Source organism: Aspergillus costaricaensis (assembly GCF_003184835.1).
Source record: "Aspergillus costaricaensis CBS 115574 unplaced genomic scaffold BO79scaffold_1, whole genome shotgun sequence".
In the NCBI taxonomy this organism is placed as follows: Eukaryota; Fungi; Ascomycota; class Eurotiomycetes; order Eurotiales; family Aspergillaceae; genus Aspergillus; species Aspergillus costaricensis.
Genome location: NW_020291801.1, coordinates 88,160 through 113,134, shown reverse-complemented (window position 1 = coordinate 113,134; position 24,975 = coordinate 88,160). Strand labels below are relative to the sequence as shown.

Genomic DNA, 24,975 nt, shown 5'->3' with positions numbered 1-24,975 from the left:
ACTATTGTACTCCAGAGTGAACAAAAATCAATGCAATTGTTGTGTCTCATCAATCATCAGTAAAATCAAGTACACGATAGTAAACTAGATATCCAAGCGTGGCCCGTGATAATGTCTTTTCGCATAAGCAAACCAGTTCCCTACCCCTAGGATTAACATGACGACTAGCACGACTGAAGCGTAGTCTGAACAGGTTGTAAGTGTTAGTTTAGCATCCTTCTCATCACAAAGGAGATAGATAGTAGGAAAGATGAAGAAACACATACTCATATTACTTCCGGTAACGGGGAATTCCGTCGGAAAGCAAAAGAAGATCGTCAGGATAAAAGCCCAGATAACGCAGATAACGTTACAAACGTAGCCTAGCACATTAGGAACTTTGAATGGGCGATCTGGAGGAAGGTAATGCGGATTCCGCCCGTTAACGAGGAGAAGAATTGCTGGGATGGCGTAGGAGATTTGCGCTACCACGACAGTGGTGCTGATAAAGGCGTTGAATGCTATTATTTATATGTTAGACCCTATGTAGAGGATCATCGTCGGGGTAAACGCTTAGGCTTACCTGTTGTTGAGCAGACATAGACGATCCCGACCAGAAGCACTGCCGCACCATCAAGGATTATGGCCCAAACGGGGACTCCAAGCGTAGGGTGTATAGAGGAGAGAAAAGAGGAAAAGAATAGAGCGTCATCGCGGGCAAAGGACCATGTAAGTCGAGAGGCAGTCTGATGGACTGCGTTGAGTGCTACGAAGGAGACAACAAACAGTGCAGCCATGAAGACTGTCGCAGCTGTCGGGGAGTGAGTGGCTTTTTCCCAGATGAAGTAGATTGGAAATCTGTCGGTTTCTGGTAAGTAAATCTTCTTATTCAGGACTGGTGGTATACGTACCCCGTTGAGGTGGTTAGAGATGCTTCGATGTTGTCATAGCTGTATAGGATGGCGATGGCAAAGGGGAAACCCGTCAAAAGCCCCACTGTCACTGTGGCAAGCAACGCCTTTGGTACGATGCGTGCCGGCTCGAGACATTCCTCTGCAAGGTGGAGTGCGGCGTCGAGTCCGGAAAACATGAACTGAGGCGTTGAGAGTCCTGTCAAGAAGGAGACGCCGTCCGGCCAGCCGCCTGAACCGTTGACGAACTGACTCCATGTGTTCGAGGTGTTGATATGTACGGAAGAGCGTACCGGGCAGGTTATGATAATAGATAGGAAAGTTGAAATGGACAGGATGACTGCAAGAGGAGAAGCAGTGTATTAGTATTGTCTCCTGCGAATTGGAAGGGAGCTAACTAACAGCCTAGGTTGTAGACCCAGAGAGTCTTGTTGGTGAGGAAGATGTTGTAGGTGACCATGACTGCGTTCAGCAGTTGGTATACTAGGAAATAGTGCCAGCTTTGGGCTTCATATGAGGGCTGCCATCGGATGACAATAGCCATGAGCGCCTCTGTTCCGGCCAGCGCAATAGAGGCCCCAAGGGTAACCCATGCAAACACTGCAGCCATGCCACTGAAGTAAGACAGGCCACGGCTCCATCGCTTAGATGCCAGGATGGAAGTAAAATGGTACTGGCCACCAGCAGTGGGGTACACGCTGGCCAATTCTGCCAAGGTCACCCCCGTACAGAACATGGCAGCAGTAACCAGTAGAATGCCATACAGTAGGGAGACTGCGCCGCCCGACTGAATTGCGATAGCAAAGCTCGTGGCTATGGCCACCCAGCTATTCGTATTGTTGTACCCCAGGGCAATTATACTGACTATGCTGAAATTTCGCTTCAGGTGCATGTCCGGGATGCCCGTAAGGGCAACCTGCCCCTTGTCCATGTCGACTTCGAGGTCTGCCGATGCGGCATACCCGGGTTTGAGGGGGGAGACCTTGGTATTGTCCGAATCCATGACCTCTTATGTTGTACTGCCGTGTGATGAGGCACTGCGGAAACAATATGCTTCAAATGGAGGAACATCCATCTTATGAATCCTTCCTACGATGATGGACCTAGCTCCGCGTCCCCAGAAGGTACCTTGACAGATGTAAACGCCGATTACGATAGGCATCCCAGGTCGATAAGATCAAAGCGGTGGAGACTGATTTTCCTTGAATCAACTTATTCATCCAGGCCCGATACGGATGACTGATGACTGATACCCAAGATATCCCGGAACGCTTATCGAATTCCGAGACCTGTTATCACATCCCGTCCAACCAAAAGGGAGTAAAAGCAAGACCATCCCCAGATTAAGGTTAGAGACATCCATTATAGCGGAACTAAGGCGGAATTGCTCATGAACTGGAGGTGATCGTCGACGATCGTGCGGGGGGAAAATGCGGCTAACCATGCTATTGCGTCGTGGAGCTTGCCCTATATCTCCAGACTCGCCGCCAGCGCTGTCAGGAGGGTGGCTTCCCCGCAATATCCCGGCAGAGAGAATTTGGCGTTTATGGCTTTGGTGTTTCACTGCGGTAATCCATGAAATGGGAGCTGCCCCAGAGTAGCTTTCCTCGGTAGACGGGGCTTTCTCCGCATTGCGGAACCGATCCTGCTGGGCGCATGGGATAGATTGAACATCTAGAACCCAAGCCGAAGCGGATAATTAAAGGGCATGATTGCACTGGAATCCAAAAAAGAGTGTATTTATTCAAGTCTGCTTTTTCTGTGATTGGACGTCCCCTTCATAACCAGTCAGCTATCTGGTACGTCCAAAAAGACCATCCCGTATGGGTGGTCTCAAACAAGAAGCTCCTGACCCCTTCTCTCGTGAGCTAATTGACATCTGTCTAGTTCTAAGTTTGCGAAGCCGCGTCCCCCAACTTCAAGCTGGCGGTCATTCGTCCACCAGACCTACCTTCCCCGAGAGTCGCCACTTCGGCCCCGCATCTCATCCAGGTACTGGACGGTCCGCGTTCCAAACGGTCTGTATTTTTAAGCGAGCTAGTGTGCGACGTACGCGTGATCTACGCCTCGCTGGAGCGATGAAGGCCCTTTCCGCGAGTGAAGAGTGCCGCTGTAGCAGCAACGAATCCAAAACACGCTGACGCCAAGAACGACAGTCGTATGCCCCGGTAGTAGACCATCCGCGCCGCCAGCTGGATCTCTGGCGGCAGACTATGGATGGCAGACACTGAATGTCTGATGTCGTCGATAACCTGTGCGAGTAGCATAATACTGATCAGCCATTGTTTCAGGATATTAGTAAATCCACAGGGAGGAGAGTTACTTTCCATTTGTCAGGTATTCCACTCAAGGCCTCAGCGAGGCCTGAGCGCAAGGTGTTCTGGATGATAGTGGACGTAATGGCGACGCCCCACACCGTACCCATCGAACGGACCAGATAGACGGTGGACGCTGAAACGGCGTGGTCTTGCAAAATTAGTCAGTTTAACTATTTATTCAGAAGCTTCCCTCTGTCAAAGGAAAAGGAAGTGGCGGCAAGGTGCCCATACCGGCGTGGTCGAATGCGGCAAGAAAAGTGAACAAAATGCCTGGGTAAGTGATGCCTTGGCCAAGACTGGCGGGGATCATGGCCACGTAGTACTTCCACTCTGCGTCGTTGAACTGAAGAAGCATCACAAATATGTTGCCAATGCACATGAGAAACGAGCCTGTACGGACCAGGTAGGCCAGTTTACCCCAGCGTGACATCACGTAGCCAGAGATCACACCACCAATCGGGGTAGCCAGAGATGGTACAGCAAGTCGAGCTCCAGCTTTAGAAGGAGAATCCAAAAGAATCACCTGAAACAGCAACGGAAGCGTGAAAAGGAACTTTGGCAGTCAGCAGCGCACCGGGGTATCTGATAAGAGGGTCACTCACCGCATAAGCAGCCATTCCCACACAGACATTGGCAATCTGCGTAGCAACAGGCAAAACGCCTTTCAACATTCGAGGGGGAATCAATGGAATTGCAGTTGTCCTCGCCTCAATGAGTACGAAAAGGCCCAGTGACACTAAACTTGCCACAAATGACAAGATCACCCACACGTTGGACCAGGGGAGCTCGTTTCCACCCAAGCTAAGACCGACCAACTGCGTTGAAAGACCAACAATTAGAGCACAAGCGCCAGATAAATCGACGTATTTCCAGATTGTCCGAAAACTTCTGCCTTCGCTGGCAAACTTGTCCTGCGTTGGAAGGTTCAAAACAAGATGACCAGTGACCAGAGCTAAAAACCCGACCGGTACTTGTAGCAGAAAGCACCAGCGCCATCCAACTGAATCGACAATGGTTCCTCCGAACGATGCGCCACAGATGGAGCCGAATCCATGCAGGACGTTCTGTACGGCTTGATACATTCCGCGACGGCGGAAAGGAATGAGATCCGAGTTGATTATAGTAGCTGAACAACATTAGCCTCCCATCCGGGGGGTTGACAAGCAAGAATGAAAAGATTTGCAAGTGCATACCCATTGTCATCAAGCCTCCACCGCCAATGCCAGTTAGCGCTCTCATCAGATTCAGAGTGACGATATCCTTAGCAATCCCACAACCCAGGCAACCGATCATGAAGGTTATTGTTGCTGTAAAGAAGGAGGTCCGGCGTCCGAAAATGTCTGAGAAGCGACCATATAGTGGCTGGAATGCGGTACTGGTAATCAGGTAGGAGGTTGTGAGCCACGAGGCGGTGTTGGCTGCATTGAATTCGGAGCTGATCACAGCATAGGTTGAGGCAGTGATGGTGCCGTCGAAACCCGACAGGAATACATTCGACATGATGGCTGGCAGTGTGTTAGCCTCTCATTTCATGGATCAAGCAACAACCAACCTAGTTGAATCCAGACAAAGCCTACTGGAGGCTTCCAGAGGGCTTCAGCATCGGGACGCAGCAAGGGCTGCTCCTCGTGCGGTGTGGGCGGTGTTGTGCCAGAATCGTCTCTGGCCATGGCATTGGTGGAGGATCGCTCGGAGGAAGCACGCATGGCTGGTTCGAGTGCCTTTTCTTTCGCCGTCTCTGTAGTGGCAGCTCGAAGAACTTTGCTCGTGCCCCTCTGGGTACCTGGCAATAGATAAACTGCATCGACTCATCGACACACGGACCCTCTTTGTGGGGATGGGCTTGTAGTGTGTAGCGGCCATGGCGCAATAGCGCAAGGATGTTGCTCACGTACGGTACCCGCTTTACCCTTAGCGAGGGCTCCACCGTCGGCAGTGACAGTGACAGGGAGCCCAATAACAATAAGAATGTAGTCCGTTGCACCTACCAAGTCTTGCTACTGTAGATCCCTCGAGGGGCGGCGTCAACGCCGGAAACTCGAATCATAGTACTGCGGAGCTACGACTAACATTGATAAATCTTCTTCCGGAGAAGACCTGCTAACATATAAAGCAACTCTGGTCGACCCCCGTGCGGTGTACTAGTTCATCAGAAAGGTTTCCGGATTAATCTCAATTCCCCAATCCTTTTAGACCATCCTTCCACTACGCTCGATCCATCATCCCCTTACGAGAGAGACGAATGGGTGTGTTCTTCACCAGGCGCGGAGCAATATTTTAGACCATCGTATCGTGATGAAGTACACATCTTCGATGTATCACCGCCATGACCTTGCCTTGACTGGGAGGCAAATCGATATATCGCTTGGGCTAAAGTTCGTCTTGCATTCGTTCATCGGATCTCTGGATAGCCGACAGTAGGCTACCCACACAGATATCGAGTCGAGGAGTCTACATGGGCGTACGGTGAAGAGGCCAACTGCAAGACTCTGGAGATGCACGCTCATTGTTCCATTGAAACTCCATCTTTCACTCATCATCATGTTGCTAACAAATAGAAGGGTTTATCTCAGTTATTCGTGTCATAGGGTAAATTCCAGCCGGTTACCCGCAAAGTCTCTGGCAAAAAACCGACTTGGATATTCGATGCCCTGGGCACCTACATTGAGAAAAATCAAGGTCAGCGGGTCATTAGATAAAACCAACTCGAACGATACAGCAGGATAGAGCTGCATCCGCCAGGGAAACACCAAATCTAGAAGAGAACGAAGAGCGAGCAGATTAACCTACCCGAGTTTTGCTCCCCCGGCTTATCAGCGTGCAAGGGAGCAGCATCGCCCCCTCTCTGATGATGTTCCCAGATGCGCTGCTGCAGGGTCAACAGATGGTCCGGAGACCCGACTCTCAGGCAAGCGTGACGGTCGGAATGCAAATCGCTGTTGGAGCCAAAGGCTACATGAATCTGCTGGCTGCCATCCGGCGTGAGGTTGAACCTACGGCAGATTAACCACGACTGGCCCATCTTACAAAGCGACATCATCAATGGCCTACCATAGAAGGGTTCCTTTCTGTAGATGGGGAACAGGAGCTGATGGCAGACCCAGGGTGTTTGTGTAGAACTCCTCCGCCCGGTCGAGGGTGCCTTCCGGGACGAGGATGTTGACGTGATGGAGACCAGTAATCATATTGGCACACTTAGATGATCTAGACTCTTTATTCCTTTATTCGGGACCACCAAAGATGCGGGGGAGAACAGCAACAGATAAAATAAAGAAGACCTGGGATCATTACCCGGCGGGTTATTGTTGTTGTCTGGATGGATCGGAATCTGATTTCCTGGCCGGTGAGGGGTTGGGATTCCCCGCGGGGTAATAGAATACTTGTCTTGTCTTTTATCTCCCTATCATATCATTCGCACAGACATGTTCCTACAACCCTCATCATCTTTCCAATCGCATGTTCGACCATTCTTCATCTGATGCCATGATTGGAGTCAACCAGTCAACCAAGTTAACTACCAGTTAATTTTTGTTAGTTGTTAACTAAGTTAATTAGTGATCAAAACCCCCACAAATCAACGAGGGCTTGTGATTTCATTGCATTTCTTTTTTTCTCAGAGTGCGCAACTTGGGACTTCATGTTCCACCAGCAATGTGGCCTACTTGAGAGGCAGTGGACAAGAAAAGCTGTCCAGTTGGTCTCCGTGCCATTATATTCCAACTTGAACAATAAGTGCGATGCCGATTGCCGGTCGGAAGCGGAACTCGTTCCGCACTTCCCCCTTTTATGTTTTGCCGGCCGGCATCGCAACAACAATCAATCTTGTCGTAATTTCAACCCAACACTCCAATTGACATTGACCGTCTGACGTCGGCATCAGATGATCTCTATACTGACAATGATCCAGAAGTATAGCTAACTGCTAGACAGTTATCGAGAATGCAAACATGGGTTGGGCTTGGTCTTTCATACCTACCTCCACACCGATATCTTTTTTTCTGCGACGGAAACCATCCAGACGAGAAGTCTCGGGCTGGGCCCGGCTCTCCTAGTCGGTACAATAGGACTAGTCCCCGACGATGGGGAATGTTCGATAACGCCATATTATATGCGTCCGAACTCTGGAGAGCCTAATCTATGGCTTGGAGACCCGGTTTGACTTCCCGACCACTTCTCTCGGCTACGCCACTGCCCGAATTTTAAGTTGCCTGATTTTACTTCCCGGGCGGGCACAGAATACTACCATCTATAACCCATGCATGCACAGTTTGATAGCTACCTAGCCGATCTGATGGTCCGCAATCAAGGCTTATACCAGTTCGTATATGCATAGCGCCATGGCTGCTCCGTCTTATCCGGGACAGCCCCAGGGAATCCTCTATCCACCGACTCGGTGGATCTAACGCTTCGGGCTGAGTGGTCGATGCTCTTCCTTGATGACCCACTGAAGCATTTGGTTTCCGCCCAAAGCTGGGTGAAAGAAAGAAAAATGAGCAGCGAAAATTTGCAGGGCTTTTCTGGGGCCAACGAGCCCATAATCATATTTATTTAATATTAGTACCATGTATGAACCCCGTGTTCGCTAGCTGACCCCATTCTTTGACCATTTCAAGCCTCTCGGTTTGCCCACCCTCCAAAGTGTAGAAGGTGATTCGTGGTCATGGGTCGACTCCATGATGCAGACCGAACCGGAGACGACGACTCGTCCATAGCGGACGGTGTCTCCCTATCCCGTCGCCGCTACTCGCGGGGCGGACCACCCGGCGATGACAGTATCGAGCTCGAGCGAATCAACACCTATCGTCTCCAACAACAGCTGACTGTTGGATCTCGAGGAAGTCGCTTACCGCAAGATCAATGGTTGCCTATTGGGGCAGGCAAGCCGTATCCCCCGCCTCTACCGGACTCCGAAGCATATGTGGTCGAGTTCGAAGGCGCGGATGATCCGATGCATCCCCACAACTGGCCGATGAAGAAGAGGTAATGCAACACAGCTCACCTGCCGGACTTGTATATAGCTTGACGGTTGCTGATGCCATATAGGGTCATGCTTGGATCACTTCTCACCTCCTGTGCCCTAGTGACCGCTTACGGCAGTGCGGTGTTTGCAACCGCGGCTTCAGGTGCTGAGAAAGAGTTCGGTTTTGGTGAAGAGGTCGCGGCTCTTGGAACGACTCTGTATGTCCTAGGGTTTTCGGCCGGCCCAACAGTGTGGGCACCTTGTTCCGAGTTGCTTGGCCGGCGATGGCCGTTGTTGCTCGGGATGTTCGGCTTCGACCTCTTCATGATAGCCACTGCCACCGCCAAGGATACCCAAACCCTGATGCTGTGCCGTTTCTTTGCGGGTTTCTGTGCGGCCAGTATCATTGCTCTGGTGCCTGCTAGCCTGTCTGACGTGTTCAACAACCACCAACGAGGTGTCGCTATTGCCATGTACACTATGTCGGTGTTCACCGGTCCTTTCACAGCCCCATTTATTGGTGGATACACCGCGTCAAGCTATCTCGGCTGGCGATGGACGCTGTACGTCCCTGCCATAGTTGGGTTCTTCTGTCTCGCATTGATAGTGTTCTTCACTACAGAGACCTATGCCCCAATCATCCTGGTTCAAAAGGCAGCCATTCTCCGACGCCAGACACGGAACTGGGGCATTCACGCTCGCCAGGACGAGCTGGAGATTGATTTTAAAGAATTGGTTACCAAGAACCTGGCGCGTCCGTTCCTCATTCTGTTCACTGAACCCATTGCGTTTCTGCTCACGCTCTACATGTCCTTCATCTATGGATTGGCCTATGCGCTGCTGGAAGCTTATCCTATCATCTTCGAAGGTACTTATGGCATGACCGGTGGTACTGCAGGGTTGCCCTTCATTGGGCTCATCATCGGTGAGATCGCGGGCAGCACATTTGTTCTGTCTTTGTCGGGACAATATTCGCGGAAGTTGGCCGCTAACAATTACGTCGCGGTACCCGAATGGCGTCTGCCCCCTTGCATCGTTGGTGGTGCTGTGTTTGCTGGTGGGCTGTTCTGGTATGATTATCCCCATACGATGTAAGACGTCGGACCCGGTGGAAATACTGATAAGCGATACAGGTTCGGTTGGACTGGATGGAACAGTAACATTCATTGGATGGCACCCACGGCTGCTGGTGTGGCTGTCGGCTTTGGCTTGACTTCCATCTTCATGCAGTGCTTCAACTATATTCTGGACACATACTCAAAATTGTGAGTACATCATTATACCTCCCTATCTGACGACCCTTGGATTACATGCTAACGAAGCAGTGCGGCATCTGCGTTTGCGGCCAATACCATGATGCGATCCATGGTGGGTGCCGTCTTTCCTCTCTTCACGCGACAAATGTTCAACAATTTGGGCATTCAATGGGCCGGTACACTGCTTGGTTGCATTGCCGTGGTGATGATTCCCATCCCGTTAATGTTCTACCTCTTTGGTGGCCGTCTTCGGCAGAAGAGTAAATTGGCCCCTGTGATGGATTTGATGCCGCCTGTTGAAGACGATATCAAGGAGGCGTAGGTAAATAGTTTTAATCCTGGGCTTTGCTGTAGATATATACTTAAGATAGACACAAATAGACTAGATCACATAGTTATAATCACATCCGAACTCTGAAAACCTGTTTTACAGAAACCAAAGAATGTAAGACCTAGGGGCTAACGCTCCAATTCTGCATTGACTATCAAAGCCATCTATGCGCTCATAATCCAGAATGGTTGTCTAGATGGTCTCAGAAATGGCCTCGACTGAGCGAACAGCATGAACCCCAAGTACGGTTTATCTAGAACTCTGTCACCAGCTTTGCTGGAATCCACCTCTAAAACATTATCAACTCGGAAGTTTAAACCGACCACACAAACGACGTTATGAATCGTCGAAACCTGTTTCTCACTCTGTAACAACATACTTGGGCTCCATCTGGAGAATTTCTGTGTAACGTGAGATTATATGAAGTTTCCAGGCACTTGGGGTGCTTCTCGCATACCAATCAGTGGTGCAGGGAATGTAGCTCCCGGGTAATTACCCCAGGATAAGCTTTCCATGCTTCTCGGCTGGCTTCGGGAGTAACCTTCTACTCTCTTTAACGGTCTTGTGACCCATCCACTGAAAAAAGGAATACTAATGTACCATTGAATCGGGACTTGGGACAAGTCGAAATATAGCCAGTGCTGATCACCTCTCAATTCAGCACTAAGAGCGGAATCAAACGCAATATGCGTTTCTGAATAAATGATCATAGGCCCATCAACCTCATCACGCAGAATTACAAATTGCGTGGCTTGGTATGGACCCGGAGACCTTTCACTCCCTTTAATGAAGACTCTACGCAGCGCCTACCCGTATACGGCTGCACTTACCAAGGTTTTAGCTCACTGATGATGCGCTTTCGTCCTCTGAAACAAGGGTAGAGGCATGGCTAAACATTCCCAGAATCCGGTGGCTGGGAGCCAAAGACGGCAGTGGATAATAGTCTATAGTATAGTATGCAAGACTACACACCAGCTATCTACGGTGTATAAGATCTTCTTTTCCTGCAGTGTCACCTTACTCTGAAGCATGACTCGTGCTTTACCTCGTGTTTCTTGCCTCATGAAAAGACTTGTCGATGCTTTATTGACCCAGCAGAGGGAGATCTGCGATCATATTCACCCTTATAGTCACTAGTATACTAGCCTAAGAGAGAGTCAACCGGACACGACACTACCATGGGCTGCCTCCAGATCTTCCTGCCTGGCATCGGCTCCTGCGCTGCCTTCTTGCTAGGCATTATCTCTCTCTTTGCCGGCAGTCAACGCCAGTTTCTACCGCAGGCAGACCTTCTAACCGTAAGTAAACAATATTACCAATTCCACCCTACAGCACTGATGCCCTCTTCAAGTTACACACAGGAGGAGCTGGTGGACAAGGCGCCCCCGATTACTTCTCCATATACACCATGTCCTACTGTACCGGGTACCAGGAGACATACATATCAGACGAGACCACCAATGCCACATCAACCAAAAACGAGATCGTCGACTGTTCCGACCGCACTGTGTTGTTCACCTTCAACCCCGGCGAGGCCATAATAAAAGCCATGGGCACCCCATCAGGCAGTCTCTCCCCGGACAGCTGGCCGCCCTGGATAACAGACGATTTCGAGGCGTTAGCTCCGACCAATACCGCCATGGTCTTGCTGATTATCCTTGGAACTACCGCATCCGCTATATCCATCGGAATCCGCATCTGGACGGTCGTGTGTGCACGGGCATCGGAAAATAGCAGGCCGCCCATGTACCCTGGGAGGCCGGCATCTAGCTTCGATCTTGATATTCCGCCATCTAGTATAGAATTTCTTGCCTATCTGGTTAGTTCTGAGGTATAGCCCCTTATATCACCTTAGATTGCTAATTTCATGTCTACTTTGCAGGCGAGTCTTCTAACCTTCGCAATCGCTTCCATTATTGCTAGCGTCATTACAACCGAGTTTGTGAAGTTGATCAACAAATCCGGCAGTGGATATGGGGTCTCAGCGACGACGGGGACGTCGTTCATGGGGATGGTCTGGACAGCTGCGGTATTGCAAGCCCTTACCACGGCTAATAGTCTCGTTGCTATTCTCCGCTACCGTGCTCAGCATTGTCGGTGTGAGTGGGATGAGTCGGCGTCGTCTGGGTCGGTGGAGCAGAAGCCGCTAGTAGGAGGGGAGTGATTGACTTTGCTCGTCTGGGTGTATCCCAGTGCGATCACCTTGTAACCCCTATGTGTGTTAGCATAAATATAGTTTGTTCTGGTATTTTTGACGTAGTGTCGATTTCGGCATTTTCTCTCAAGGCAGTATGAGTTGCAAGTTTTGCGACAGACTGGGGTGGACGGGCATTTGATACAGAATACACACGTATGGGCTTGGTGTACAGTCTGGAGAGGCGACACGTGCCACTCACCTGACGGCGCCGACGATGCTCCCTGTTCTCTCTTTGCTTTTCTGTTACATTCATCTACTTGTCTTATACCTTTTCGCCTGCATCTCCTATAAAACCACTCTGACAGAGAATGCAATTGAGAAAGATGAATTCTATTCATCATGTGCTAAGTTCTCCCATCAATTCCCCACCTCGCTACCGATCTAAACAACAGGCTCCTAGAATACATCACCCGACAGAAGCTCCTCGCGCGAACCCAGATGGAACACGGGGATATGCTGCACGGGCGCAGGAACCTTGACGACCTGTCCACCCGCATACGTCTCATTCGTCCACCAGTACGTCCAAGGCTTAGTGCTATTATCGCCCGTCTGCGGAAGATACACAGGCCACTCAGTGACGTTCGGCAAGGTCACTGGAGATACCAGGAGACGTGGACCAAACATGTACTGTTGAGTGGTGTAGTTGCTGTTCGACGACACCAGCTGAGAGATCTTCGGGTCGGTCTTCTCAAAATCCATGTACAACGGGCGCATGATACTGCGACCGGTGAGGTGGAACTGGTTGAAGATGGACTTCAGGTAGGCACCCAACTGGTAGCGCAGGTGAATATACGAGACAATAATGGGTGTGTTGCTTGCACCATAGGACCACGGCTCATTGGCACAGGTATAGGCGTCCTGGAAGTAGCAGGACCGACTACCGTGAGTGCGCATGAATGGCAGGAAGGTCGTCCAGGCCAGCCAGCGCACATACAGCTCGCGGAATTCGGGCGTGTCAATGTTTCCACTCCACCAAACTGTCGAGTCGACTTCGAAGCCGCCAGCATCGACGGTCCACCAGCCCCAGCCTGTTGCTGCGGCGGACAGACCACTGGCGACCTGCACTGCCAGTGTGTCCCAAACAGAGGTGGTGTCTCCAGACCAGATCATGCTGCAGAACCGCTGGGATCCGATGTATCCGGACCGACTCAGGGAGACGTGATCGCAAGCGCTTCCTTCCTCGGTGTCTGTCGCATTGCGGAAGCCTTCTTCGATTGCCTGCTGATGCGCCCAGGGGTACAATTTACCCACGCCGAGCTGCGTGCCAGCGGCGTAGTTCACGTTCGGCAGGGTATACGGAATGGACTGAATGTATGTGCTCTGGCCGTTGTTCTCATAAGCCTCGCCCAATGCTCCGCCATCGGCCTGATCAATCCAAAAGTTCTTAATACCCTTGTCGTAGTAGTTTTTCTTCAGCATGCTCCAGAGGAATTTCCGCGCCGAGGGGTTGGTGGAGTCATAGTTCCGGATGTATGATCCGTTCCAGGAGTCAGTGGTACCAGGGCCGTCGCGTGTGGCTGAGAGCAGACCGTTCGCCTGCAGGGCTGCGTAATTGACACTGTCATCGGCAACACTAGGCCATAGCGACGCCATCATTTCAGCTCCAGTCAGATTTTTGACTGTCGCCGACATCTGCGCGACATTGGGCCACAGGCGCGGATCGAGCGCCCAGTCACCCTGATGAGCCCACGACTGGTAGTCAATAACGATCATGGACACTGGGATGTCTCTATCATGGAAGTTCTGAGCCAGCAGCTCCACTTCCGTTTGGTTCTCATATCGTAGCTTGGACTGGATGTACCCGAGAGAAAAGTCGGGCGGGGTCGGTGCCCGTCCTGTCAAGGCCGAAATCCGCTGCTGCAGAGTGTCGTAATCACCTGGCTGTGCGGCGACGATTACATAGTCGACAAGCGTCGTGGACGCCGCGGTGAACCTGGTGCGCAGGCTGCCAAACTCCATACGCCCCTCGGCCGGCATGTTCCAGATAAAGGCATAGCCTTTGTTGCTCATGAAGACTGGGGTAGGGATGTGGGTGTTGAAGTTGACCAAGTCGATAACGGAACCCTTCTTGTTGATCATATGATCTTGTTGCGTGCCCGTGCCATAAATCTGCTCATCCGGAGTCGCACTGAAAGAGAACTCGGCTGAGAACTCGGCCCCAGGTCCCGGCCAGTAATAGTACCGGGGGTTGAGAGACTTCAGCGGAGCATATTCGTTCGTGAGCAGGGTCTCACTCCCATCATCATTGACGCGGTAGAAAGACAGGCGGTATCCGGCCGTGGTGCCACCCCAGCCAGTGGTGCGCAGGATGATATTGCCGTTGCGCAAGGTGCGAGGCTCCGTGCCGGTTGTTGCGGTGTCATAGCTCATGCCATGTGCGGTGTCCTCATAACCTTCAATCGGGGGATCATAGATGAAGCTAATCTCGTTGCCCGAAGGCGGACGGAATGGCCATGCGCGCACGCGGAATCCGTCGTACCCAAACGGCTGGATGAGGATGGTCTCGAAGCCATGCTGGATACGGAGACCAGTAGAGTTGGGGGCAAAATAGGTCGCTGCTGCTGCCTGAACCAGGGCCCCTAGGGCCAAAAAGGAAGAAAAATACATGATTTGGGCCTTCTATGTCGGATTCATGATACGGCCGAAGGAATTGACGCCCGCGTTCCGTCAATGCAGGGGCAAGTGCTCTTCGCTCTTGAGATGTCTTCAATGACGAGTTAAATAGGCATCGCCCCGAGATTTAGCCGATTAGGCTAATTGCATTCTACGCAGCTGAACAGGCCATTATTTGAAAGGAATCGGTCGTACGAGGGGGTGCAGTAGTGTTCTAACGGTGGGAGATGCTAACCGGGGATGATGGAATGGGCTGTGGAGATCGAGATGCGGAGAGAAGTCGAGAACGGGAAAACAGGCTCACTAGTGGACGACGATCCACTTGGTCTGGCGACCCTTCCGGCGGAGGGGAGAGAGACCAATGTTGTCTAGGATGCCCAATGTGACCATCATTGAACAGGGAGGGGGCATGACAGAGGATGATTTGGCTGGGTTCATCACACCATGTTTTCTACACTCGTGCTGGTCCTGTTGGGTTAAGGAAGGGTTATGAACCAACAAGGGATCATGACGGGGAGGGGAAGTCGGGAAGAATGAGAAGAGGTCCACATTGTTGTTGACCCTCTTCGCGGTGATCGATCCAGGGTCTGTTTCCCACTGGGAAGGGAAAGCACTGCGCTATTCGATTCCCCTGTCCCCCTGTCCACTGTCAATCTCGCCAAGCAGAATCATCATTGTCATGGCCCGTCTTCATCGCCGAACTACCTGGCTGTTGGGACCCATGCAGACTATTGGCAAATGGCGATCTACACGCCGCACGGAGCTGACCGAAGCAGTGCCTTACATTATTTCCAGGATACAATTATGGCACCCCACCGGGATTGCTCGCTCCAGAGTGGCGGGGAAATCTCAATCCGCCATGCAGATCTGACGTGTCTTTGCATCGGTCGCATTGATTCCTTACGGTGCCGGCTCTTCCGACCCCGATGCTCGTTGAGCAGGTCTTAGCGGCCGGTTCTCGCAGAACGGGGACGCAGGCCCATTTTCTCGGTGGTCAATTAATCAATATTGACAATCCATTCATCTCCGGGCCGGGATTTGAATGGTTCAACCTAGGACCGATGCGTCTACCTTGTCCGACGCCAAAGGCTGCTAGTGGCAAGGAGCGAGCTTATATGATCGGACAGGGAATGATCGATCGTTGGCGTACGGTATTCAAAGGTAAATGAACAGAGTGGTTAACATAATAGAATGACTAGGGTTTATGACTAGGCATGGACAGGCAAGTGCGGTTCACTGGGGGATAAAGTTTACTCCCACCTCGTAGACAGCGGAAGATGCCGACAGCCCCTGTCAACACCACAAGACGACTTCATCCATAACCAGCCAGAGAAAGCCATCCCATGTTGCTAACCCATGCCTTCTATAGGAGGGTAAATTTTGATGTTTATTCTATCTCAAGCATCGCAAGTGTGCAACCTGAACAACTTGAAAGCACACCAGCCCCTCGCCGCGGTGATGGAGGCATATTTCAAACTACCCATGGATTGGTGTATCGCTGACGTCAGAGGTACCTTCCACAAGTTCTAGATATGGCCCAGGAGTTTGGAGAAGCTAAGTATCATACCCCAGCATATATCCCCAGACTCCCTGGATGATCTTTGTGGGGATAGGGGTTAGCCACCCCAGACGGGAAAGCCTTCTCCCCGCAATTCAGAGCAGAACGATTATCCGGTCCAAGGATGACTCGATGCTTTTCTCTTCACTACCCGAGTATCCCACTCCTCTGTCTCTCTCGCAAGCACACCTCTTCATTGCTCTATACAGCCATCATGCCTATCTCCTGGCCACCTACCTCCATCCCAAACGAATTTGGCATTGCCACTCTCTCTCTCGGCAATGCCATTCACCATAAACTCCAACCCCGCCTCGAAGCCGCAGCGAAAGCGGGTTACCGTTGGATCGACCTCTTCGACGAGTGCTGGGCAGCCTACCTCGAGGAACATGGACTTCCCGGTGATCAGCTCTGGGAAGCGACCCCTGACAACTTGCGGATTGCCCGTAAGCTCGGCGACCTAGTCAAGTCACTAGGTATGCGTATCGCATGCACCCAACCTCTACGCTGCATTGAAGGTATCAAAGATCCGGCGGAGCGACGAGCCACGTTGGACCTTGTTGCGAAGCGCTTCCCGTTCATGCGTGCCTTTGACACGGATCTTGTGTTCATGTGTGCGAATATCCGCACCGATACTGGCGTCACCTCCGACCTGAAAACAGTCGCGCGCGATCTCGCAGAATTAGGCGATATGGCCAAGGCATACTCCGATGCAGATGGCGGTCCTATGCTGCGTATCGGCTACGAAGGACTTTCTTGGGCAGTGCGAAATACCTGGGCATCCACTTGGGAAGTCGTGAGAATGGCTAATCGCCCCAACGTGGGTCTTATAATTGATGCATACAACGTGCTGGGTGTGGAATATGCGGATCCGTACAATCCCGCAGGTCATGGCCGCATCTACCCGACTGTGGAGGAGTCCACCGATGTGCTGTGTGCATCCTTGTCGTCCCTGGTAGCTTCCGTGCCTGGAGACCGCATCTTCTTCTTCCAGGTGGGTGACGCGGAGCGAATGGATCCTAAGAAATTCCTCCCGCCGATAGATCCCAAGATACCTGCCCTGCTACCGTGGTCACGCGGGCATCGGTTGTTCCCTTTTGAATCAGAGCGCGGGGCATATATGCCAGTTCATCTGGTTGCAGCTGCGGTGGTGGCGACTGGATACAAGGGACCAATATCCCTGGAGGTGTTCAACAATTCGCTGAATGTTCCAGGCGAACAAGTTGCCCCTGAACATGCGGAGCGGGGGATTACAGGGCTTCTCAAGCTGGCCGAGGCAGTTCCGCGAGTCCCAGCGTATTGGGAAATGTGGCAGCAGGGAATTCGGTCCATGAGGCAGGGTCGTTTATAGTAGTGCAGCTTGACTGTCACTGATACAAACACAATTAGTATATATCAGACTTTAAAATATTTAGCGCCTGAAATTTGATCACACATCCGTTTTCTTCACATAGACCAAGCATTTCTAAGTCGACTGATGTTATTAAAGCACTAATTCTCTATACCGACCTGCACCTACAGTTTATATATTCACGATGACCAATGCCCACAGCGACAACCACAAAGGATCAGCTTTCAAATGACACCCCCACCTTCAAACCACTCCCTAGTCCTCCGATGACTCGACCCCCTTCTCCTCTGCCTTCTCCTTCTCCTCTTCTTCCCCTCTTCCACATCCTCCCCCCTCCCCTCCCTCGTCCCATGATAATACCCAAGCCTACTAGGATGCCAAAGCAACAACACAACCATAACCAAAAACATCAACAACCCATCAAACACATACATCCACACCTCCTTCCTCTGTAACATCCCCGTCCTTCCCTGTGCAAACTCCACAACCCTGAACACGCAGCGCGCTATTATCAGCATGTCCACAACATACAGCACTCTCAGCAGCTGTCGCCATGGGGGAGAGCGACGACGACGAGGTTGATGATGACGGTGCCTACTGCGCGTCCGCTGCGGAGGATAGTGTGTCATCCGCGCATCAAAAGCCCCCGAGACGACGATAAATAGCCCGAAGAAGATAATCTGTGCTATTAATCCGCCGATGATTATCCAGTTACCGAGTTTCTGGCGGGATGTGTTTGATTTCGAGGAGGTCGTTGAGAATGATGTTTGGGAGAGGATTCCTCCGCCTACATATAAACTCAGTTCATGGTTAATATTCATAGTAATAAATGAAAAGCTTGCGCCACACTTCAGAATTCGAAGGATGGTTGGGAAGCTCACCCGTCGCCTGCCCCAAGATGGCAACCACATCCCCGATAACAAAAATCCTCGTTATCCAACGAGCTGGCACGGGTGAGCGCTCCTCACCCTTTGATACGCGGATAATCCGGGATAGAACCATGTAGATAGATGCTGCGAAGAGAGATGGAGCGAGGAGCAGCAGCAGCTCTTGCATTATGTATGGTGCTGTGGTCCATTGGAGAGGCGGTTGTTGGCTGTTGATTATGCGGGCTGTGTAGCCGGTTGTTTCGACTATATGTTCATGAGTATTTAGTGAGTGGGCTGTTACTGCTTGTGGTCCATTGGAAGAGAAGTGAGGAAAGGTAGCATACATATACCCCCTATTATAAACGGAGTGAAGAACAATGTTCGCTGCGCGAAGTAGTGGATCAGATGGCATATCGTAATGAGACCAAAGCAGGCGGTTGCTGTAATGGCGGCGGCGGTGGAGGGTGTGTATTCGTAGAGGCGGTATTCTGAGGCCATTTTACGCTTCCATTGTTGGGTGGAAAATTTGAAAAAGACGGAGAATGATGCATGGTGTTCTTCTGGGATATTCTTTATTATTTATGCTGAGTGATGTGTGTTGTTTACGAGTAGTTTATCTAGGCTGTAGTGGTGGTTGGATGTTGATGGTGGTTTTTGTTGTTGTCGGTGGTGTTCGTTTTCGTATCCGTTGCCGGCTTGGGGTGGTGCTTATGCTTATCCCTGATTTAGGTTGTGTTGTATGATTTGCTACGCTTCTGAACTACTTCTTGCGCTAGATAGATAGTAGCTGGTTGCTTGTCAGATACTTTTTTAGTAGGGTTTGAATGTAGATAAGTAGGTGTAAATTAAAGGTTGTCGGTAATATATATTCAGTATATATAGATACTTTTCTTCTTAGAATCGAAAAATGAATTTTATCCCAGTTAGTTTATGCTTGTATTGATTATTCGCGCAGAGGAGGGCATAGGAAGATGGTTGTGATTTCATATACTATCCGTCTAGCTGTCTATAATACACATGGAACGTATCCCAGTCTTGCACCATACTTATCTTCATACATAAGTTACATTGCAGGAGACACATCAACAAACCGGAGCCCGTAGCCCACTGCTGCTACCCTCGACTTTCCCAGCAGCCCGTTAATCTCACTCGGGTGGAACCGGATCAGAATACACAGTACCAGGAACATGGGAACCGCATCGAAGACATAAATGAAAGCTTCGTGGGTGATCACGTATCCCTCCTGTCCCTGGATGTATTCGATGAACCGCACAATGGAGCGAATAAGAATCAAGGAGCTGGACGCGTACAGCGAGAAGAAGTGCTTGCGCCATGGGATCATAGGCGATTCGGAGCGTACGGTAGGGTGTCGGTAGATGCGACGTTGGAAGATGATGGCGACCACGAGGAAGAAGCAGAAGAAGATGATCTGAACGAGAAGTCCGCCGATGATGACATTCTCGCCTGTATTATCGGTCGCGGATTTGGATTGGACCATGATTCCGGCGCCTGTAAAGATCAGTATAGTCCATTGGCGGATGATTGTAGGGAGTTGACGGACCGGACGACTGCATCAGGAAGGACAAACAATCCCCCACCACGAAGATCTTCGTCAGCCATTTGAGTCGGATGATCGAGTGGTGCTCTCCATGCACGAGGGCGATAATCCGGCCGAGGATCATGTAGATGGTGGCAGCAAACAATGCCGGGGCGATGAGAAGAAGGGTGCTCTGAATGATGTAGGGGCCCAGCGTCCAGTTGGGAGATTGGTTTCCGGACATGGCGCGACCGATATAACCGACTGTTTCAACTGCAATTCAATCCCAATGTTAGCTGAAGAGGTCTGGTGCAGGTTTTGGCATTGCACATACACATTCCACCTATCAAGGCTGCAATGGTCAGCCATGCTCGCGTTCGAATAAGCTGGTATGTGAAAATAATGACGCCGATCAGGAAGAGCATGATCATGACCGCGGCGCCTCCCACGGAGGGATAGTAGGCGTATGCCGTCCAACCGGTGGCCATGATGACAAGCAGGTGATGCCCGATTGTAATTGAGAGGTCGTGAAGGAAGTCTAGAATTGGGATTAGACTGGGTCATTTCGATTCTTAAGTGACTGCGACTCCTGAAACTTTCTATGCCTAGAGAGAATTCTTCGATGGCTTTTACTTGACATAGTTGGGACTATGCCTCTCGTATTTCGTACGCTGAACCATGTTTGGTTTAGTGTGTGGAGTTAACCGCTTTCTTCAGTCTGCTGCTTATTATAGTCTTGGTCCTATACGAGCAGATCAGGCAAAGAATCCGAATGCACGGACCAGTGCCATGATAGGCCCACTCATTGAGATGCCAGGCATGGCTTCCCTGTCATTTCACAGCAGTGGGAGGTGCATTTGACCATATCAGCACCGAAGCGTACGTTAAGGAACGCCTGGACTTGTAGATCGCTCTGAGAATAGCCAGCGTCTGGATTCCTGATCCACCAGATTTTCGAACTCCGGAGTCCTCTTCAACCAACATACCTCAAAATTTAAGTAGCCCAACGGTATCTACAGGGCTGGTTGGGCAGCTGCATACTGTGACATAACCTCAGGTGCAGCGAAGCATTTGATCAAATGGGTTTCTTGTATTTTTTCGATTGTCTGTACAGTTGGAGTGCAGATTCTCCAGGTCGCTTAGGTGGTCAACAGGCGGTTTTCAGTGTCCATAGAAGGGGTAAAACATCTAGCAAAGCAAAGGAGGTGTTCCGGGGCATGCCTTGTATGTTGAAATGCGCTTTTACATTGAACAACATGCATAGCCAAACTGCAGTCTCTTCTCAAGGCTCTCAATGATATCAAAGCAGTCTTGTCGAATAGTGTGGGTTCCACATTACTGGGAGGTAGTAGTTGTTGTAGTCACAGGTAGCTCTGCCATCAAGAATGCCCCAGTGCGAGTCAGTCGTCAAAATTTATGATAGCCGTTGATGCTGGTGTGGGTGTGGGTGTTGTGGTGCTTCGCCTCTTCAACTCCTTAGAGGTGTTCAAAGTCACAACTCCTAGATGCATCTGTTTCTCGAAACTCTGTATACTGGATGTTTCGATCGTCATTCTCAATGCCTTTATTTGGCAGCAGCAGCAGCAGCAGCAGCAGCAGCAGCAGCAGTCTTGGGTAAAATTCTGCAGAAGATCGCATGCAGCTGTTTCAGGAAGCTATGGAAGCATGAAATGAGAAACGAGAAACGAAAATTGGGAGGAGATTGGATAACGGCAGTCGTATGACACGTTGACATGGATGGAAACAATGACCCGTCCCATTCTTTTTGATTCTATTGCCCCATTTATCACGGCTTCTACGGAGGATTTTCAGTCGATCCCATCTCTCTGACACACAGCGGCTGCGACATTCCGCGGTTAACCTTGTTCTGTCTCCTGGTCCACTAACAGGACCCTCCTGCGCGTCGGTGACTAGGGTATATTCCTGTTGGATACTGTAAACCCGAGGCCCCGGATGTGTTGCAAATTGTGACTGCATGTGAGCGCTTTGAAGGACACTGACTGTTTATCTGTTACTAAGACATCCGCATGGGGTTGTAGAGAAATTGAATGGGCCAGTGGGATCCAGCAGGATGTCTGCCTGTGACCTCTGCGAATGGTCGGATAAAGAGAGATCCGCGCACGGATCCTAGAATCCCTGATGATATGGATAATATACATGGTTCAAAATCATCCGGAATCAACGGCACCACAGCAATGGGACGGTTCCTGGGTTACTCGGTGACCCTTCCCTAACTGGGTCTGGGTGCTTAATCTATCATCACTTTAACGCCGAAGACCCACCCCGAATCCTCTCAGTCTCAAGATGCTGTGAGAAATCTGGCCATCCAAGGGTCTCGTATAAAGGGCTTATGACAGACTAGCCAGGAATAGGGTCTTTCATTCAGGGGAGTCGCGTATCCTATCGAATTAGCGTTGGAAGTTGAGATTAAAGCTGCAGTCAGTGTCAACAGACCCCGAGGCCCGAATTAGCCGAGCTCACGAATTATGTATGCATCAAGTTTGCTTCGAAGTGGTGGATGACTTATTCGATCGGTCCTCACGGTATTTGGCTGGTCATGACTCGCGCCGTGACGTGTCGGGGTCGCAGATAAGTGATGGCTGCAATCGTGAAACACGCACTAGGGGCAACAGGAAACCCTTCATCAAACCACTAGCAGAGCAACTCCCCGTCTCGAGCTCGGCTCTAGAATGCTAACTGCCGACGGTGCCAATCATACCAGCGAGTCAGACCCCCTGGCTGGACGCTATGCGGGGCCGACCGAACGTTCTTATTAAAAGTGTCTCCACCCGAGTTGAAGATGGGTCGGTTCACGATGCATCCATGCTAAGCTCCGGAGGAGGTGGCTGAGCTTAGCTTATTGATTCTTGACTTCCAGCTAGACCAACGGTACTGTGGTTCTCGGCTCTATTGATCCGATGCTATCAATCTATCATATAAGAACGTTGGGTGTTCAACGTTGTCCATGATTGAAATCTGGAATTTAACGCCCTCATTGTCCTTCCTTTCACTTTGTTTTTTCTATTATCTTGACACTCTTTAGTCTTTCATTCTTTTCATCATGATGAAGCGCAGCGCGCTCCTTGCCTCTTTCCTTCCTCTCGCCCTGGGGTGCGACAACCCTGAGACTCACTCCTGTGCCTCTGCCTTCTCCGTCTCCTCTGCGGCGGCCGCTACCTTCTGTGCCACCTTCACGGCGAGCACCGTGACTGCCACTACTGGTGTGCCGGATGTCTTCCTCTCCAACTGCGACTACAAGACCAAGCATCTCTCCAGTGCCTGCAGCTGCCTGGGCACCTCTGATGGATCTGCTCCCGCTTCCACCCCGGCTGCCCCAGCAGTCTCCAGCAGCAGCAAAGTGGTGGGTACCAACCAGATGCCTCATTACGATTCTTTTACTGAACCAATGTAGGGCAAGGCACCTGCTGTTGCAGCCACCCGCACCTCAGCGATCCCTACTACTTTCCACACCACTCCCATTCGTGTGCCCGTGTCCACCTCGGCTGCGGCGGCTGTTACCACCCAGGCTGTCGTCCCGGTGCAGAGCTCTGTGGCAGGCAATGGCGGCACCACTTGCACGGTGACTGAATACGCCTCAATCTCCTCCGCCGTGGCATCCTGCTCCAACATCCTCCTGTCCAACATCAACGCCCCTGCATCGAGCACCATTGATCTCTCGGGTCTGCAGACTGGCGCCGCCGTCATCTTCGCTGGTGAAACCGTAAGCCACCTCCCCTATATCAGAACCAACCATTATACTAACAGAAAGACCAATAGACCTTCGGCGACACCTACGACAGCGACTTCGACCCCATTGTCATCTCCGGTACCGATGTGACCATCACCGGTGAGGAGGGACACGTCATCAACGGTAACGGTGAAGCCTACTGGGACGGCGAGGGATCCAACGGCGGACAGGACAAGTGAGCTCCTACCAGCATCCCCTTGTCATGAATGGCCTCACTAACCTTCCCTACCAGGCCGGACCACTTCATCGTCGTCAAGGACATGTACAACTCCAAGATCGAGAACCTCAACATCCTGAACTACCCCGTCCACTGCTTCGAGATTGAAGACACCGAGTACCTCACCATCACCGGCCTGATCCTCAACAACACCGCCGGTGATGCCGCCAACAGCAAGAGTGACGGCGACCCGGCCGCCCACAACACCGACGGCTTCGACATCAAGCAGAGCGACTTCCTGACCTTGTCCAACACCTGGGTGCACAACCAGGACGACTGTGTCGCCGTCACCAGCGGTAGCTCCATCGTCGTCGACAACCTCTACTGCTACGGTGGCCACGGTCTTTCCATCGGCTCCATCGGCGGCAAGAGCAACAACACCGTCAACGGCGTCACCTTCTCCAACTCCCAGGTCATTAACAGCGAGAACGGCTGCCGCATCAAGTCCAACGCTGATACCACTGGCGAGGTTAGCCACCTGCCCCAATCCATAACACACCCATCATCAAAACGTAAACACTAACCACCGAGAAATAATTATACAGGTCTACAACGTCCGCTACGAGAACATCACCCTGTCCGGCATCACTGACTACGGCATCGACGTCCAGCAGGACTACGAGAACGGTGGTGCCACCGGTGACCCGACTAACGGCGTCAAGATCGAGAACATCTCTTTCGTCAACGTCAAGGGTACCATGAGCGACGGCAAGGATTACTACATCCTCTGCGGTGATGGCAGCTGCTCCAACTTTGTCTTCACTGATGTCGACATCACCGGTGGTAGCGATGATAGCTGCAACTACCCCTCTTCGGGATGTCCTTAGATTATGGATTGTGGTGTGATTGCAGAGTAAGTGAAAGGAGTTGGAGGAAGTACTGAACTGTACAGTATCTGTCTATCTATCTATGCCTCTATTTTGATTTCTAGTTGCTTTCCTGAGATGCTGTAGATCAGCGAATTGGGATAGTGGGAACCGGTTAGTGGTTAGTTGGTTTCATTCAAATGGAGGGTTTATCTATCATTTTTACTACCTGTGTAATAGGTCGTATGTGTGTATAAGGGAAATTCCCATCTCCCGTAGCTGCTAGCAGTATGTCGGTTGGCTGGCTAGTTCCTTGTAGATGTGATA

At 51.0% G+C, this 24,975-nt stretch overlaps 10 protein-coding genes across 10 annotated transcripts; 4 read left to right on the top strand and 6 right to left on the bottom strand.

Moving 5' to 3' along the window:
• Positions 1 to 84: 84 nt before the first annotated feature.
• On the bottom strand, positions 85 to 1,893 carry BO79DRAFT_260939 (putative choline transport protein; the record flags this gene model as incomplete). The annotated part of the gene is made up of 5 exons (XM_025686437.1): positions 85 to 185; positions 267 to 500; positions 563 to 837; positions 891 to 1,230; positions 1,293 to 1,893. The coding sequence occupies 5 exons, from the start codon at positions 1,891 to 1,893 to the stop codon at positions 85 to 87; spliced, it is 1,551 nt and encodes a 516-aa protein (XP_025544873.1).
• A 1,057-nt stretch (positions 1,894 to 2,950) lies between these two features.
• Positions 2,951 to 5,048, bottom strand: BO79DRAFT_260937 (MDR family MFS transporter; the record flags this gene model as incomplete). The annotated part of the gene is made up of 6 exons (XM_025686436.1): positions 4,761 to 5,048; positions 4,402 to 4,713; positions 3,811 to 4,334; positions 3,440 to 3,761; positions 3,214 to 3,356; positions 2,951 to 3,142 (listed from the first exon to the last, which is right to left on the bottom strand). Exons 1-6 carry the CDS (start codon positions 4,912 to 4,914, stop codon positions 2,951 to 2,953), a joined length of 1,647 nt encoding a protein of 548 aa, XP_025544872.1. The 5' UTR covers positions 4,915 to 5,048.
• Positions 5,049 to 5,705: 657 nt separating this feature from the next.
• Positions 5,706 to 6,541, bottom strand: BO79DRAFT_241630 (putative glyoxalase family protein). Its single transcript, XM_025685141.1, has 3 exons — positions 6,260 to 6,541; positions 5,999 to 6,201; positions 5,706 to 5,867 (listed from the first exon to the last, which is right to left on the bottom strand). The coding sequence occupies exons 1-3, from the start codon at positions 6,391 to 6,393 to the stop codon at positions 5,791 to 5,793; spliced, it is 414 nt and encodes a 137-aa protein (XP_025544871.1). The 5' UTR covers positions 6,394 to 6,541; the 3' UTR covers positions 5,706 to 5,790.
• A 1,327-nt stretch (positions 6,542 to 7,868) lies between these two features.
• BO79DRAFT_184285 (MFS transporter) lies at positions 7,869 to 9,797 on the top strand (the record flags this gene model as incomplete). Its single annotated transcript, XM_025680315.1, has 4 exons — positions 7,869 to 8,188; positions 8,252 to 9,238; positions 9,302 to 9,433; positions 9,494 to 9,797. 4 exons carry the CDS (start codon positions 7,869 to 7,871, stop codon positions 9,744 to 9,746), a joined length of 1,692 nt encoding a protein of 563 aa, XP_025544870.1. The 3' UTR covers positions 9,747 to 9,797.
• A 1,136-nt stretch (positions 9,798 to 10,933) lies between these two features.
• Positions 10,934 to 11,919, top strand: BO79DRAFT_134855 (uncharacterized protein; the record flags this gene model as incomplete). Its single annotated transcript, XM_025678036.1, has 3 exons — positions 10,934 to 11,053; positions 11,107 to 11,574; positions 11,638 to 11,919. The coding sequence occupies 3 exons, from the start codon at positions 10,934 to 10,936 to the stop codon at positions 11,917 to 11,919; spliced, it is 870 nt and encodes a 289-aa protein (XP_025544869.1).
• A 374-nt stretch (positions 11,920 to 12,293) lies between these two features.
• BO79DRAFT_162521 (alpha-xylosidase) lies at positions 12,294 to 14,559 on the bottom strand (the record flags this gene model as incomplete). The annotated part of the gene is made up of 1 exon (XM_025679072.1): positions 12,294 to 14,559. The coding sequence occupies one exon, from the start codon at positions 14,557 to 14,559 to the stop codon at positions 12,349 to 12,351; it is 2,211 nt and encodes a 736-aa protein (XP_025544868.1). The 3' UTR covers positions 12,294 to 12,348.
• A 1,778-nt stretch (positions 14,560 to 16,337) lies between these two features.
• BO79DRAFT_135121 (sugar phosphate isomerase/epimerase family protein) lies at positions 16,338 to 17,471 on the top strand (the record flags this gene model as incomplete). Its single annotated transcript, XM_025678047.1, has 1 exon — positions 16,338 to 17,471. One exon carries the CDS (start codon positions 16,338 to 16,340, stop codon positions 17,469 to 17,471), a length of 1,134 nt encoding a protein of 377 aa, XP_025544867.1.
• Positions 17,472 to 17,625: 154 nt separating this feature from the next.
• Positions 17,626 to 18,838, bottom strand: BO79DRAFT_260909 (RTA1 domain-containing protein; the record flags this gene model as incomplete). Its single annotated transcript, XM_025686435.1, has 3 exons — positions 17,626 to 18,258; positions 18,353 to 18,604; positions 18,685 to 18,838. 3 exons carry the CDS (start codon positions 18,836 to 18,838, stop codon positions 17,696 to 17,698), a joined length of 969 nt encoding a protein of 322 aa, XP_025544866.1. The 3' UTR covers positions 17,626 to 17,695.
• Positions 18,839 to 19,403: 565 nt separating this feature from the next.
• On the bottom strand, positions 19,404 to 20,365 carry BO79DRAFT_134831 (RTA1 domain-containing protein; the record flags this gene model as incomplete). Its single annotated transcript, XM_025678033.1, has 3 exons — positions 19,404 to 19,849; positions 19,902 to 20,150; positions 20,212 to 20,365. 3 exons carry the CDS (start codon positions 20,363 to 20,365, stop codon positions 19,404 to 19,406), a joined length of 849 nt encoding a protein of 282 aa, XP_025544865.1.
• A 2,510-nt stretch (positions 20,366 to 22,875) lies between these two features.
• On the top strand, positions 22,876 to 24,715 carry BO79DRAFT_260906 (glycoside hydrolase family 28 protein). The gene is made up of 5 exons (XM_025686434.1): positions 22,876 to 23,238; positions 23,290 to 23,598; positions 23,655 to 23,800; positions 23,858 to 24,311; positions 24,388 to 24,715. Exons 1-5 carry the CDS (start codon positions 22,939 to 22,941, stop codon positions 24,667 to 24,669), a joined length of 1,491 nt encoding a protein of 496 aa, XP_025544864.1. The 5' UTR covers positions 22,876 to 22,938; the 3' UTR covers positions 24,670 to 24,715.
• Positions 24,716 to 24,975: the final 260 nt, after the last annotated feature.